Below are 15447 nucleotides of genomic sequence, written 5' to 3' on the forward strand. Positions count from 1 at the left end.
AAGATCAGGAAGCCATGGATTATAAAAGCCACCTTTAAACTTATTGAGCAGAGAATAATTGCGAAAGCTCAGGGTGTACATGGAAACGAAAAGTATCAGGAACTGAGCAAAGTCATCAAATGCTGTTTAAGCCAGGACAAAGAATTATATCAATTGAAAATGTAAAGAGATTGAATACGACAACAAACAAAACACAAAGAAGATGTATGATGTTATTAAGTCCTTAAGACAAGTTCCATCCAAAACTTAATGTAATTAAGGACTCCAAGGGGGAAATTTTAACAGAGGAGAATGCAATTGAAGGAAGATGGAAAGAGTACTGTTAACAGCTCTTCAGAGCACCTGCTGACACTAACAATCTGCCACCCTGTTTTCAAGAGTGTGATCATGAACCAGTTCCATTGAAGGAAGTAGAAAAAGCCATCAGAGAATTGACATGTGGCAAGTCACCTGGAATTGATGAAAACCAATGGAATTGATTAAAGCTACAGGTGTGAAGGGTGCCAAGTTTTTTTATAAAATTATTGTAAAGATTAGGGAAACGGGATGGTGGCCATGGGATTGGAAGAAATCAATTTTCATTCCCTTATCAAAAAAAGGAGATCTCAAAATTTGCTCAAATTACAGGACTATTAGCCTAATTTCTCACGCTAGCAAGATTCTTCTTAAAATCTTATTAAACATAATTTCAAGAAAACTTAAGAAAGAAATGCCAGAACAGCAAGCAGGTTTCAGAAAGGGCAGAGGAACCAGATCAAACCTTAAGTCTATGATGATTATTGAAAAATGCAAAGAATTCAATGTTCCAGTCGTTTTGTGTTTTATAGATTATTCAAGGCCATTTGATTGTGTTCAACATGAGAAACTATGGGAAGCAATGACTATTATAAGATTCCCAATTCACATAATTCAGCTGATTAAGCTATTGTACCAGCAATAGGACGGTACTGTGAGAACTGACATGGGAAACATGGACTTTTTCAAAATCAGTAACGGTGCCAGGCAAGGATGTATTTTGTCACCTCAATGTTTCAATCTTTATGCCGAAGATATTATGCGTGAAGCTTTGGAAGATTTAGACTGGCATCAAAATTGGAGGACCGAAGAGAAAAAAAACTTTTGTTATGCTGATGATACTGTGCTAATTTGCAATTCCAAGGATCATCTTAAAGAAACTCTGAGAAGAGTATGTGAAGCAAGTAAGGAAAAAAAATTGTTTCTGAATGTGTGTAAAACTAAAATTATGGTGATAACCACAGTTCAAGTAAAGTGAAAGTTAATGGGCAAGATGTCAAAGGAAATTGATGAATTTGATTACTTACGGTCAAGAATAAATAAAAATGGCGACTGCTCAAACAATGTAAAAAGATGACAGGCAATTGCTAAAACATTGGTCACTGATCTGACAAAATTATGGAAAGATCAAGATCTGCCCCTAAAGACGAAACTGAGAATCATTGAATTGTTAATTTTTCCAGTTGCCACTTATGGATGTGAAGGATGGAATCTGAAGAGAGTTAACAGGAAGAAAATTGAGGCATTTGAAATGTGGTGTTCCAGGAGAATACTGCGTATTTCTTACCTTGATCAAAGAACAAATGAGTGGGTATTGAAACTGGCAGGCCTAAAATTCTTTTTCATAGCATCAACAGAAGAAAACTTAAATTTTTTGGACACAGTAAGGAGGGGAAACTTTCTGTTGAAGAATATAATGGAAGGAAAAATCGAGGGGAGGTGCAGAGGAAGACCTGCAACTAGGTGGAAGGATGGAATCAGTGAACTTTTGCACGACATTTTGCGATGCTGCTCGTACAGTGCATGATCGATGCAGTTGGAGGAATTTGTTGGTGGCCACAACAGCTCCTCAGGAAGCTATGTGACTGGAGGAAGAAGACTCCCATCTCAGTTAAAACCCAATCATTCTACTGCCAGCTCAGCAAAAGATAAAGCCAACTTGGTATCCTACTTTTTTCTAACTTGTATTGACAATCTTAATAAACCATTCCCAGTATACTCCACTAAATATCTCCTTTGGTCTTCTGTCAAAAGGATGTCAGAAGAATTTTGAACGATCTTGATGCAGAGAAAGCTTCAGGTCCTGATGGTAATTCTCCACTTGTTCTCAAAACCTGTACTCTCAAGTGTACTCCTGTTCTGTGTTGCCTTTTTAGACTTTTTTTTATTCTACTATTAGTGGTTTTTCTTCTGCTTGGAAATTTGCTTATATCTAGCCAGTTCCTAAAAAAGGGTGACAAAGTTCTCTCATCCAATTATCATTCCATTGGACTCATCTCTACTTTTTCTAAAGTAATGGAGAAATCCATTAACTGTCAAATCCTAAACTATCTTTAAACCTTCCAACTGATTAGTGTTCATCAATATGGATTCTGTCAGTGTTAATCCACTGAGGATATACTGGTTTGTATTCATCTATGGAAATGTTTTGTGAAACTCAAGCTCTTGTCATTTCTATGTCTTTTGTTCATGTTTGGACTAAATATCTAAGTAATCTTCCATCTTATGGATTGCTGACTGTTTTTTGTTAATTGGGTATCCACTTTTCACACTGATCACTCGCTGTAGGTGGTGGTAAATGACTGTCTTCTAATTTTTTCACTAATGCCGGTGTTCCTCAAGGTTCAGTTCTTTCTCCACTGTTTTCCCTCTTGTATATTAATGATATTCCATTGACTGGAAATCCTATCCAAAGTTTTGCTCATGATAGTATATTGCATTTCACTTTCCAGTTTGAGTTATTATTGTTAGGATTTTAGGTGCATCAGTGACTTAGGCCATATGTGCTGTATATATATTAGGTCTGTTAATTGTGTATGTGTGTGTTACAGTCAATTTTCTGTTTGTTGCATGAAAAACCAGAGTTTCTGTGAGAAAAACTACGCTACCCTCTCTCCTGAGACTGACTAACTCAGCCACACTGTGAAAAAGGTGCAAAAAAAATCCCTCACATCACTAACGGAATTCAAACTTTGTTCTTTTCCAGCCGGTGTGGGGAGGTCAGTGGTTCTACCAACTGTGCTACCTGCAAGGGCTCCCAGCTTGAGAAATCTTGTCCCATACAAATAGCTTCAACTTCTCGAATATCCGCTACCAATTCCATAACTGCTAATCGTACAATAATTCTAGAGTGGAATAAAGATAACTTAGTTCATTTAAATCTTCTAAAACTCAGTCTGGCCTTACATCTCACAAAAAACTTATCTTCTATGCTTATCTTTGATGACACTCAGATTTCCAGACAAGGTCACATATATCTATTAGGGATTACCCTGACTTTGAGCCTCTCTTGGCATAAGCATATCACAAATATTACTTACGCTAATACTCTTTTGCTCTCGACATTACTTTTCTTCTTAACAGCTACTCACTCTGTATCAATCTCAAATCTGCCTGCATGGAATATTGTTCCCACATATGGAGTGCTGCCCCATAACGTCTCTCAGGCTTCTAGACTCCATTCAAAAGAGGGCAGTTAGGTTAATTAATGACTCATCTCTTACAAAACCTCTCCACTGTGTCTCATAGATGTTCTGTTCCTGCTGTGTGCCTTTTTTATAGATACTTCCATGGACACCATTCTTCTGAATTGGCTTCTATAATTCCCCCTGCTCTCCTTTCCAAACCAGTCCAAACACATTCTGCAACCAGTCAAATCCATTTACAGAACCAACTTTTCTTCTTCCTCAATTATCCCTTCAACTTTCATTTTCTGCAGCAAACTCCCTTCATCTATGTTTCTTGAAAATTACAATCTATAGAAATTCAAGTTTAATATCAACAAGTATCTTCAGTTATCTTCCCAACCTTCAATCCATGCAAGGTACTAAGTACTACAGGTTCTAATACCTCTTGTGCTTGCAGTTTTCATAAAAAAAAAAAGAAAAAAAAAAAGAAACTATCCCTCTCAGAGCCTTATAAACTTCAATAAGGGCTCTCTGCAGTGCCTACCTCCCAAGCTCTGTAGCCCATATAAAGTCTTTTCTCATACTGTCATCCTTTTACAAATATCACCATATACGTTGTCTGTTTTTGCCCTCATTCAAGTTCAATGTAGATTTTTGGTGTGGTCTCCATACTTTTACACAATGTTCCAAATGCAGTCATACAATTGCCTTATACATTGAGATTATGACCTCCCTATCCTTACAGGCTATTGTCTGATATTTCATCAATATGACACCATGGGCTTTCCTAGCCACCCGTTTTCACTGCTCAGAGAATTTTAGATCTCTTTCTTCCTCTACTCTTTGTAATTCAAACCCACCAAATGTATAAGTTATTCTGTAGTCGCTCTTTGCCAAGTGTAAGATCCAGCATTTTTCTGCATTAAAACACAACTGGCACTTTTTTGACCATCCTTGAAGTCTGATCAAGTCATCTTGAAGGAATGCTGCCAGGCATTGATCATCAATGACTCTCCTGATGTAAACATTAGGAGAGTCATTAATGATCTTAATTCACTTTAAGTGCTGGTCAAGACATCAAAGGCAGATATTGTAGGGATATCAAAGATGTGGCGTCACAAAGATTATACTGTTAGTTAAGAAACACAAAATCTAAGAAAGTGCATCCAGTTGACATAGATGGTCAGTGCAATGTTGAGTCAGTTTGGTGTGACATAAGCACAGGGGAAGCAAAAATGAGGGTAGGAGTTAGTTATAGGACTAATGACTCTGATGAGTAAAATGAACAATTATATAGAGAAATAGAGTGGCCCAGTAAATCAGAGTGTCTTATAATGGGGGATTTTAACTTTTTAGATATTGACTGGAACTTGTGGATTGGTCACTTACACACTAGCAAGGCTTTTGTGGATTTATTAGATAACTGTTTTTTACAACAGCATGTTAAAGAGGAAACCACAGGGAGTAACACTCTTCATCTGATTATCAGCAGTGAGTATTTGTGCATTATGAATTTGCAGTAAAGGAAACACTGAGTGGCAGTGATCACAGTTTACAGATGTGTTTGTTTGTTGTTTGTTTGTTATTTGGTTTTTAGGAGCATTCCGGGGATATGCGGTGTTCATTCCCTGACCTTTCCGCATCCTCCGTATTTGGTGGTCATGGGCTCAAACCCCGGTCTAATAAAGAAGTGTGTGCTATGCACTGCTGCTCCTGCCCACCTGGTTACGGAGGCGCCCAGTTTACAGATGTGGGATTTAATCCAAGATGTAACTACCATCAGGCATAAAGTGAAGGGTTTTTGCTTCCGTAAAGGTGACTACAGTGGTCTCAGACAATTTTTAAATTGTATACAGTGGGAACAACTGATAATGTTACCAGCAGCAAATTCTAAATGGGAAGCATTCAAAGAATTAATCGTGGAAGCTACTAGTCTTTACATTCTGATTAAAAAATACTGTACAAGGTTTAGGCCTAAATGGACGTCACATAAACTAATGAGACTCATGGCAAAGAAGAAAAATGCATGGGATGCATATAAATCATCAGGCAACACAGAAGCCTATGGCAGATATAAGATGGTCTGTAATCAAGTCACAAAGGAAATTAGGCAATCAAAGGCATATTTTCGAGCCCGTCTCCACCAAATACGGAGGATGCGGAAAGGTCAGGGAATGACAACCGCATATTCCCGGAGCAATATGGCCTTAGTTGCTAATGCTCCGAAAAAACAAATAACAAACAAACAAACGAATGAAGGCATATTACGAGAAATCTTTGGCAAAAGACACTAAGAAAAACAGCAAGGACTTTTCAGTTAAATAAACTCTACAAGAAAGGGGATGAATTAGATTGGTCCACTTGATATCGATGTTTTGACTGTTGATGATCCTGATGAGCTGACAAACTGAATGAGTATTTTGTATCTACACTCAGACATGAGTTATTATTAAGGAAGGAAATGACAGAAGTTTATCAAACTGTAACAGGGTGCTTAATGAGAGCAAAGTGGAGGAGAAATTGTTGAAGTTAAACATAAGAAAGGTGCCTGGGGTAGGTGGGATCTATTCAGTTATATTAAAGGAGACAGCAAAGGAAGTAAGCAAACTCTTAGCCATAATAATGAAAGAATCCTTGGACTCAGGGGAAGTCCCCATGGACTGGAGATGTGCCGATGTATCCCCAATTCACAAAGGGGAATTTAAGAGTGACACGAGTAATTACACACCTGTTAGTTTAACTTCTATTCCAGGGAAAATAATGGAGTCACTGGTTAACGCTGCAGTAATAATTAATACACAGCATTGGTTTGATAAGGGAAAGTCTTGTCTGACAAATTTGATTGGATACTATGATGTGGTTACAAAGGAACTGGATGCAAAAAATAATTTTGATATCATATACCTGGATTTCAGGAAAGCTTTTGACACTATTATGCATGGAAGACTACTGTACAAATTAGAGCAGTATGGCATTAAGGGTAAGTTGCTACAACGGATAAAATGATGGTTGAATGGGAGAAGACAGAGATAGCCTGTCTGCACTGCTCAGATATAAAATTTTCTGAGCAGTGCAGACAGGCTGACAGAGCAGGTCATGGGGTATTGTCAATGATATATGGGAATTTTACTAGTAGGGAAAAGGAGGTGATTATTCCTTTGTTTAAGGCAATGGTCAGGTCACCCCCTTGAGTACTGCGTATAGGTCTTGCGGCCTCAGTTTAGGAAGGATGTAGAGTTGCTTGAGTGAGTATAGAGAAGGCAACAAGATTGGTAAGGGGGGATGAAAGGGTAGTCTTACAAAGAAAGGCTTAAGTTCTGCAAATTGCAGCGTATGGAGACTAAGCACCTGCAAGGTGATCTGATTGAGGTATATAAGGCCTTGAATGGGTTGAACAGGCTCAATCTTGCTCAGATTACGAACCTCAGAGAGCACAGATTCAAATTGAGGAAAGGCAGTTATAGAATAGATGTGCATTTGCCTTTAGCCAGTGGGTAGTTGATTGCTAGAACAAACTTCCATCTGTAGTTGTGGAAGTTTATAGCTTAAATAAATTTAAAGAGAAACTGGACTTTAGAGGGAATGGATGTGTGAAATGTTTTTTTTTTTTTTTTTTTGGCTGATGCTACATAAGCTTGCTTTCTTGTATCACAATTCTCGATTACTACTACTACTACATCATCTGCAAATTTTGACATCATGTTCTCTATTACTTTGATGTTGTGGTGGGCCAAGAACTGATCTTTGGGGAACCCACTTCTGACATTACACCAATCTGAAGAATATCCATTAATCACAACCCTCTGTCTCTGTCTTCTGCCCTGCACAAGACAGAGAAAGAGGGTTGTGATTAATGGATACTACAAGCCCACAACAATGGATACTACAAGCCTACAATAATTCCAACATGTATTCTAGCTTACACAGCAACCTTTCATGAGGGACTGAGTCAAATGCCTTGCTAAAATCCAAATAAACTATGTTGAAATTATTTCCTTTGTACAGCTCATGGATAAGTGTGTCAAAATAGCTAACAATGTAGCAAACATGATCTTCCCTTAACAAAAGCAAGTTATCTGTTCTTCACCACAGAGAATAAATTTTTATCTAAATATCCCTGAATTGCACTCTTAATCACTGCCTCTAAGATTTTCCCTAGCACTGAAGTCAGACTAACTGGCCTGTAGTTATCAAACTTCACTCTTAGAACTGCCTTTATGATAGATACATTGGCAGTTCTCCAGTCCAAAGGAATCTCTCTGCAGAGTCCAATGATGCTCTCGTAATTAACCTCAACGGTTCAATGCACTCTCTTAGCCACCCTCCTCAAAATTATCGAGGCACATACTATCAACTCCAGGAGCCTTACTTGCTTTTAGGATTGCTAATTTCATGAAAATTTAAAGTGGCAAAAAGCGTAGCACAATTCTATAGGGCAGCATTTCCCAAACTGTGTTCTGAAGATTTGTAGGGTACACCACTTTTGAATCATTATAATTTTTAACTTTTTTTTTTTTTTTCCAGTTATTAATATACTTGCATACACTAATAATCAAATAGAACGTTGAACACTTTATTTTAGCGGGCTTTGCATAAAAAAAGTATGTGTGGTTGTAATGACATCTAAGAAAAAGCATTTGTATGTGATTTAGCCTGGAGTACACAGGATGAGGGAGAGGAGGAAGCGAACCGATATCATAACTAAACTCATTTCGTTGTATAAATTTTTTTTGATAATTATCAGTATTTTGAAATATTATTATTAAAATATGTGACTATGGATTGTAGTTGAAAAAAGGAACTTTAAAACAAGAAGCAAAGTACTTCCAGTAGTGAACTGTGGTCGATGAAAATGAACACAATATTGTCACACTTCAAAGTGATAAACAATCGCAGCCTTTTGTTCCCCAAAAATCCGAAGAGAAAAAACAGGAACCAACTAATAAAAGACCAAAATGAAGGTATAATGACAATTATTTGAATTTCGGTTTTACATGTGTTGGAAATAAAGATGCTCCTGATGCACAGTGTGTCATATTTAATTAAATATTAGCAAACAGTTCTTTGGCTCGCGCTAAAACTGTGTTTCGTAAGTGTTCTGTGAATGTTGTGAGATGAAAATTGTTCTGTGACTAAAAAAGGTTGAGAAGCAGTTCTATAGGGGGTTCAAGGATACAGTGGATCTCAAGAAAGAAGCATTAACTCAACACTGCAATTAGGTTTTTAAAAGTTTACAAGAAAACAAGAATTTCTTGTATCACATTCTTAGGTCTAATATGTTTTTTTAACTTTGATGGTGTTCTGTTGCTGTATAAAACATGTGACTCCCCAAAGCGTCTTGACAAAGAGGCATTTGCTCAATGTCAGCATAACTGAAATACAGACTTTATTTTTTTACTTCCATCATGGTTGCCATTTAATTTTCACTACTGCAGAATCCCTTCTAAGAGATGCCAAAAGTGAAACATGTGGAAGAGAAATTAAGTCATTTTATTTTGCCTTGAACAGAAACAAAAAACTATATATTATATCAACTCAACTGCAAGTGCTACAAGACTAGTCCTATTAGTGACTGCTCTATTACCTCCAAGAATGATACAGAAACCCCTCATCCTGAAAAACCCTACTTCTGACAGAAAAGCCTTTTCATCATAATTCATTTTGACAAAGGTTTGTTTTAGCAAAACCAGTTGTGGGGGGGGGGAGTACAATGCCCATCTAATTCCTTCTAGACTGAGTCTTCTACTAGAACTATGGTATTTAACTCCCCTGGATTGCTAATTTCAGAGAGAAAATTTACACTCAAAAGACACCTCAAGCAACCAACCCAGATTATGTCATATATGTGACATTCTTCTTTCCAAGTGCTTGTCACAACCTCACTTCTTCATCCAACCTAGACATCTAAATAAGATTTCTCTTCCAGAGAATACTACCTCCAGTAAATTTTAGTATCCTGTAAGGGCAGGCAACCGAATAATGACATGTTCAGATGATTCCTCATCCACTTATGAGACTATCTTGTTGACTGTAATAGCCTTTTCCTTTGTTCGCCATCATTTAAATTTAATCTGGTATGATAACATGAAGGTTATTTCTACTGAATATTTAATAAATATTACCTTATTTCTTCCAGTTAGGAAAGTAAGAAATTAGGAAATTTACAAATGATTAAATTTTAAATTAAATTTTATTTTTAATTTATTTTTAAAATTAATTTCCACTGAGGTGGAAGTTTCATTAACATAATTTAATGTAAAAAAAGAATTATAGATATTTTCCCAAATTTTAAGAAGGAAAATCTGATTTGTTATTTATTTCTGAAATGCACTAAATCAGTGGCTTTTGTGAAAATGGGACTACAAGATTAACAGAATTGTAAATTCTTTCAGCTTTTAAATATTAAAAGCTGAAAGAACTGTGGACATTACTGTATCTACTATGGACCCCAGAGGTCTGCACATCACAGTTTGAAAATTGCTGCACTAAACCACAATTACTAATATAAAATATACCAGAAAATATTTCTAATGTTTCAGTAATCCTTCTGTTACAGTATATTGTTGTAATGCAGTACATAGTGACATGATATTAATAAATTTGGCACAGCAGTGAGGTAAGGAATCACTAAGAAAAAGGAAGCTCTAACAAAGCTCAACCCTCCGAAAATACTGAACCACATTAAGGCACCAACTTTACATTACACATGCTCTCAGCACTTCTGATATTCCAAAAACTTCCTCTTTACCATTGGTTTTTACAGAAAGAATGTTTAAGCACAGTGGCAAATCCAGAAAAAAATGACAGGAGGGGCACAATTTGTGACAGGGGGCACCATTTTGTGCACTAGAATGGCGATCACATTAGCATCAGTGTTGCCAACTGTAGTCAGTTGAAAATAGCTAAGCCACAATGCAAAAATAGATAAAATCCTATGTTAACAATGGAAAAAAAAAATTTTTTTTGTAGCTAAAGGGAATTTAAATGATTGGTGTATATTTTCCAAAAAACTACAGGGGGGTACGTGCTCCTACCCTGAATCTGCCACTGTTTAAGCATAATATAACAAATCTCCATGCTGTAATGAATTCCCTAAAGAAATTTGAATAATGAAAAGTATTCAAAGGCACAAGTCAAAAATCAGGGTAATTTCTAAATACATTTTCAATTTATAAGTGTACATTATGCCACAAAATGTATCTGTGAAGGGTATAACACAATAAACTATCTGTTCACATGGCACAAATTACCTTCTATTTTTGCAAAACAGAATTATAGTGCAATCTTTCTCCCTTTTGATATTTGATAAACTGCACTAATTAGAGTAAAAAATTAAGAATGTTGAACGATGAGCTCTTTTTCTTCCTTTTCTTATGAGTCTGCAATTCAGCTAAAGGCATTAGAATGAAATATCACCAATTAAAAAAATAGGACTTCTATCATAATGGTTTTGTATGCTTCTTTAAAGATTTTGCCTTGCTTGTCCTAGGTAGGGTTGCATAAGTTGTCACCTATAATAACAATAAAAAAGTCACATTTCTTTTGTGAAAAAAATATATAAACATACATAGATATAAGAGAGCACTACACCATATTTATTAACTGGTAATTTCAAACCGAAAAACTTCTACTTCATGAATGAGAAGACTCACAAAATATTTTTTTCCTTGAAAAGAAGTAATATTTTAAACTTATTTTGCTAATCATTAAAATACTTCACATAAAAAATCTAAATTTCTAAATAGAGTATCGCAAATAAAGTGAACATATCAAAATGAAGGAATTTAAATCCACATAAACTTCATGTCTAATGTGGTAATTGAAAGCCATATTGCACACAGGAATGAACTCGAAAATGGTAATATGACACTGCATTCCTCGCTGGATTGATTTTCATGCAAATGCCAATAATTATACATTAAAATAATTTTGAGACAAACAGGCATATTTTTGGGTCTCTCTTTGGGTCGTTCATTTGTAAGAGAAATAATCTAATTAAACCATGATTAATTAGATTATTTCTAATTAATCATGGTTTAATTAGATTATTGTTTGTTTGATTTCCATAAAATAACTGGAAATCAACTAGATCACAGGTTTTCAAAATGGGTTCTGTAGAACTGGTGTTCTACTAGAGCTTGTTGGGGTTCAGTTAGCTTTTTAATGTGAGAGAGAGAGAGAGAGAGAGATGATTTTAAAATATTTGTTTATTTGATTTTTTTTTTTATAAGAGGGTCAGTAAATGTAGAAAAATATCTGTCAGGAGTTTTTTTTTTTTTTTTGAGATACTTTAACACGAATTAAGACATATCCAAGATTCAGAAATGTTTGGAGCAGTAGTTTCCAAAGTGTGTTTTGAAGAACCAAGGGGTTTTGCAAGGGATCACAATGAAATTATTACATTAATTATTTTAATGCTGACATAAAATTTTACTGTCACACACATATTACTTGTTTTTTAAGATATTAGAGTTCTGTGATCAGAAAAATACTGAAAACCACGAACTGAATTTTATATATATATATATATATATATATATATATATATATATATAAAACCACATATAAAATCAAAATGCAAAATACATACTTGCCTCTGGATTAACTGTGATCAAACAAGGCTGATTTACAAATTACAGTGAATGCACATTCAAGTAAATGGTTCTTTGCTATGAATCACGTCTTCTGATTAAATGTTTAGGTCTGTTGTTGTCTTATTTGAGATTTACTGGGTGAAATATGTAACAGTAGTGGAAATGATGCAAAAGGCAAGATTATACAGCATCGTGGGGGGGGGGGGGAAGGCCTTCCCATTTCACCTGTCCATCGCCTCTAAGAGTTTATGTAGCCCTTGAATTTATTTAAAATACCCACCTCCACATCATCAAATGGGGGTGCATCCCCCCCACCAACAATCAATCAATCACCATCTGGCTGAAGACAAATAACAGACATTTTACCTGCAGCCGTCTTCAATTTGAATTTGTGCCCCTCATGTGTGTAGTGTAACAGGAAGGATTCCATCAACATTGAGCTTACTCAATTCATTCAAAGCCTTAAATACCTCAAATAGATCTCCTCAGAGATTCCTAGTCTCCAGACACACAGCAATTTGCAAAACTCAAACCTTTCTAGGTAGGAGCACACTTCTGATATTCTCACCAATCTAGTGCTCTTCTCTGCACCCACTGATCCATGTGCTTTCTAAAATGACACTTCCAGACCTGTAAGCAGCATTCAAAACATAACTAACCATGGCCTCATACAAAGGGATAATCACCTCCCTATTCCTCCTGGCAAAATTCCTTATATATCATTGACAAAACCCAATGAGCTGAGAAGGCAGCCTGCTGGGATTGCTGACAGCACAATTACTCGCAGGTCTTTCTCAGTCTCTACCCTGAGTGTGGTACTGCACAGCTGGAATGTTGTGATCATTGCTCCACAGGAAGTATCTTGCATTACATTTGTCAATGTTGAACTTCAATTGTCACTTCTACACCCATCCACCTAACTGGTCAAGATTTTGTTGCAGTATTACACCCTAATTACTGTTATTAACTACCTGCCAAAACCTTCGTATCAACTGCAAACTTAGCCATTAAGCCAGAGATGCATTCATCAAATATCACTAACAACAGTGGGACCACAATTAATCATGGGGATGGGTAGGCTATGGCTAATAACATTAGTCCAAGAGCAATACCAGTTGATAACTACTCTGTCCCCTCCCACTCAACCATCCCTTTTACACATAGCAGCAACTTTCATTTAATGCCACACTGCTCCAATTTGTATAGCAGTCTATATGCAATAATATCAAAAGCTTTTCTGAAATCTAATTATATGAGGTCAAAATGGTTTCTTACAACCAGTTACTTTCCCACTGTGTCACAGTATCTAATCATATTGATGAGAAAAGATCGCTGCCTAACAAATCCATGCTGTGACTGCAGTACACTGCATTCAGTCCAGATAGCCTGCATTACTTCTTTAACCAGTGACTCTATCAGAAGTGACATTATTTTCCCTGGAACAGAAGTCAAGCTAACAGGTTTGTAATTACTTATTTCTCCTTTGTAAATTTGGGCACATATTTGCACATCTCCAGCCAATAGGGCCCGCTGAATCCAGGGATGCTCTCATTATCATGGCTAAAGGATTGCTCATTTTTTTATTATAAATGAATAGATTCCATCCACCCCAGGTGCCTTTTTGATGTTTGGCTTCAACACCTTCTCTTCTACTTTCCTTTCAGTTATCAAAAAATCATTTAGCTTCCATTTTAGGGAAGGGAGATGACAAAGTTTGATAAACTTCTGGCGTCCCCTTTCCCAAAAATTCATTGCATGTGAATATAGATGTAAAATACCTATTCAGTTTGTCGACAATATGAGCAGGGCCATCAACAGTAAAACCATTGAAATCAAGTATCCTAATGTGATTCAACCCTTTCCTTCTACTGCTAATATAAGCAGAGTGATCTGCTGCTTTTCTTTGCATTCTTTGCCAGAGACGTCTTGTAAGATTACGAGACGTCTCTGGCATTAGCTTGCCTAAGGCATTATCTGCCTTAGCTTGCCTAACCTCCTTTGTGACTTGATTACAGACTACTTTATATCTACTACAGGCTTCCGTATCACCTGGTAATTTATATGTATTTCACGCATTTTTCTTCTCTGCGGTAAGTCTCATCAGTTCACCTGACATCGATTTATGTCTAAGCCTTGAACAATATTTCTTAGTTGGTATGAGAAGCCTAGTAGCTTCCAAGATTAATTCTTTGAATGTTTCCCATTTAGAATTTGCTGTTGGTAATATCATCAGTTGGTCCCACTACATAGGATTTAAATTTGCCTGAGAGAATTGTATTCACCCTGAAAAAAGCAAAAGCCTTTCCCTTTACTATGTCTGTAAGTAAATTCCACATCAGTACTCTGTGACTTCTGCCAGCCAGTGCATCTTTTACCAGCAGATTCTTAATGCATGAAGAATTACTGCTGATAACTAGATCAATTCTTCCTCTTGTTGACTCTAATGTGCTACTGTAGAAAACAGTCATCCAATAAATCCACAAAAGTCTTACTAGTGTGTGTGTGGGTGGGTGTGTGTGTGTGTGTGTGTGTCCAACCCACAAATTTCAGTCAACATCTGGAAAGTTAAAATCCTCTAATATAAGGCATTAGTAGAGGCATACGATGGAAGGAAGCAAACTTACACAATTGGGGTCACATCAACCAAAAAAAAAAGTCCCCATTTCACCCCTCCATTCATACCAAATACCTGTCCAGCTCAGCCTTAAATTTATTTAGGTTATCAACTTCTACAACAAAAGATGGAAGTCTGTTCCACAAATCAACTACCCGCTGGCTAAAGGCAAACTTCGGCAGATCTATCCTACAACTGTCTTTCCTCAATTTGAATTTATGCCCTCTCAAGTGATTAATCTGAGCAAGAGGAAGAATCCCTTCAGCATTGAGCATGCTCAAACCACTCAAGGCTTTATACACCTTAATCAGATCATCTCGCAGGTGCCTAGTCTCCAGACACTATAATCTGCAAAACATAAGCCTTTCTTTGTAAGAGCATCCCTTCGATCCATTCACTAATCATATTGCCTTTCTCTGTACTCGTTCCAACAGCTCTACATCCTTCTTAAAATGAGGCCTCCGGACCTGTATACAGTACTCAAGGTGGGGCCTGACCATTGCCTTATACAAGGGGATAATCACCTTATCTCTGCTAGAAAAATTCCTGTATATCACTGACACGACACCATGAGCTATCCTTGCAGACAGTCTGCACTGCTCAGAAAACTTCATATCTGCCTGCACAATTACCCCTAGGTCCTTTTCATTCTCTACCACTGTCAGTGTAGTACCACAGATTGATATGTTACTCTGGGGTTACTGCTTCCCATATGTTGTACTTTTCATTTGTCAATGTTAAACTGCATTTGCCACCTCTCAGCCCATCTGCTCAACTTTTCTAGATCCTGTTGCAGCAGCGAACTGTCATATATTTA

General features: G+C 36.7%; 1 protein-coding gene across 6 annotated transcripts in view; it reads right to left on the reverse strand.

The window, feature by feature from the left end:
- Positions 1–10514: 10514 nt before the first annotated feature.
- LOC150078357 (receptor expression-enhancing protein 1-like) overlaps positions 10515–15447 on the reverse strand; it is a 307490-nt gene continuing 302557 nt past the window's right edge. For 3 of the 6 annotated variants that reach the window (XM_090385092.1, XM_090385093.1, XM_090385091.1), the window contains one exon: positions 10525–10933. In XM_090385092.1, the coding sequence (XP_090241218.1) occupies positions 10862–10933 (72 nt within the window). In that variant the 3' untranslated portion in view covers positions 10525–10861. Of the gene's footprint in view, positions 10934–15447 lie in introns of all 6 variants that reach the window. The other 3 variants (XM_090385094.1, XM_090385095.1, XM_090385096.1) reach the window with 3 other exon arrangements.

This window comes from Mastigoproctus giganteus, chromosome 11 (assembly GCF_048544385.1).
Source record: "Mastigoproctus giganteus isolate SK-2022 chromosome 11, ASM4854438v1, whole genome shotgun sequence".
In the NCBI taxonomy this organism is placed as follows: Eukaryota; Metazoa; Arthropoda; class Arachnida; order Uropygi; family Thelyphonidae; genus Mastigoproctus; species Mastigoproctus giganteus.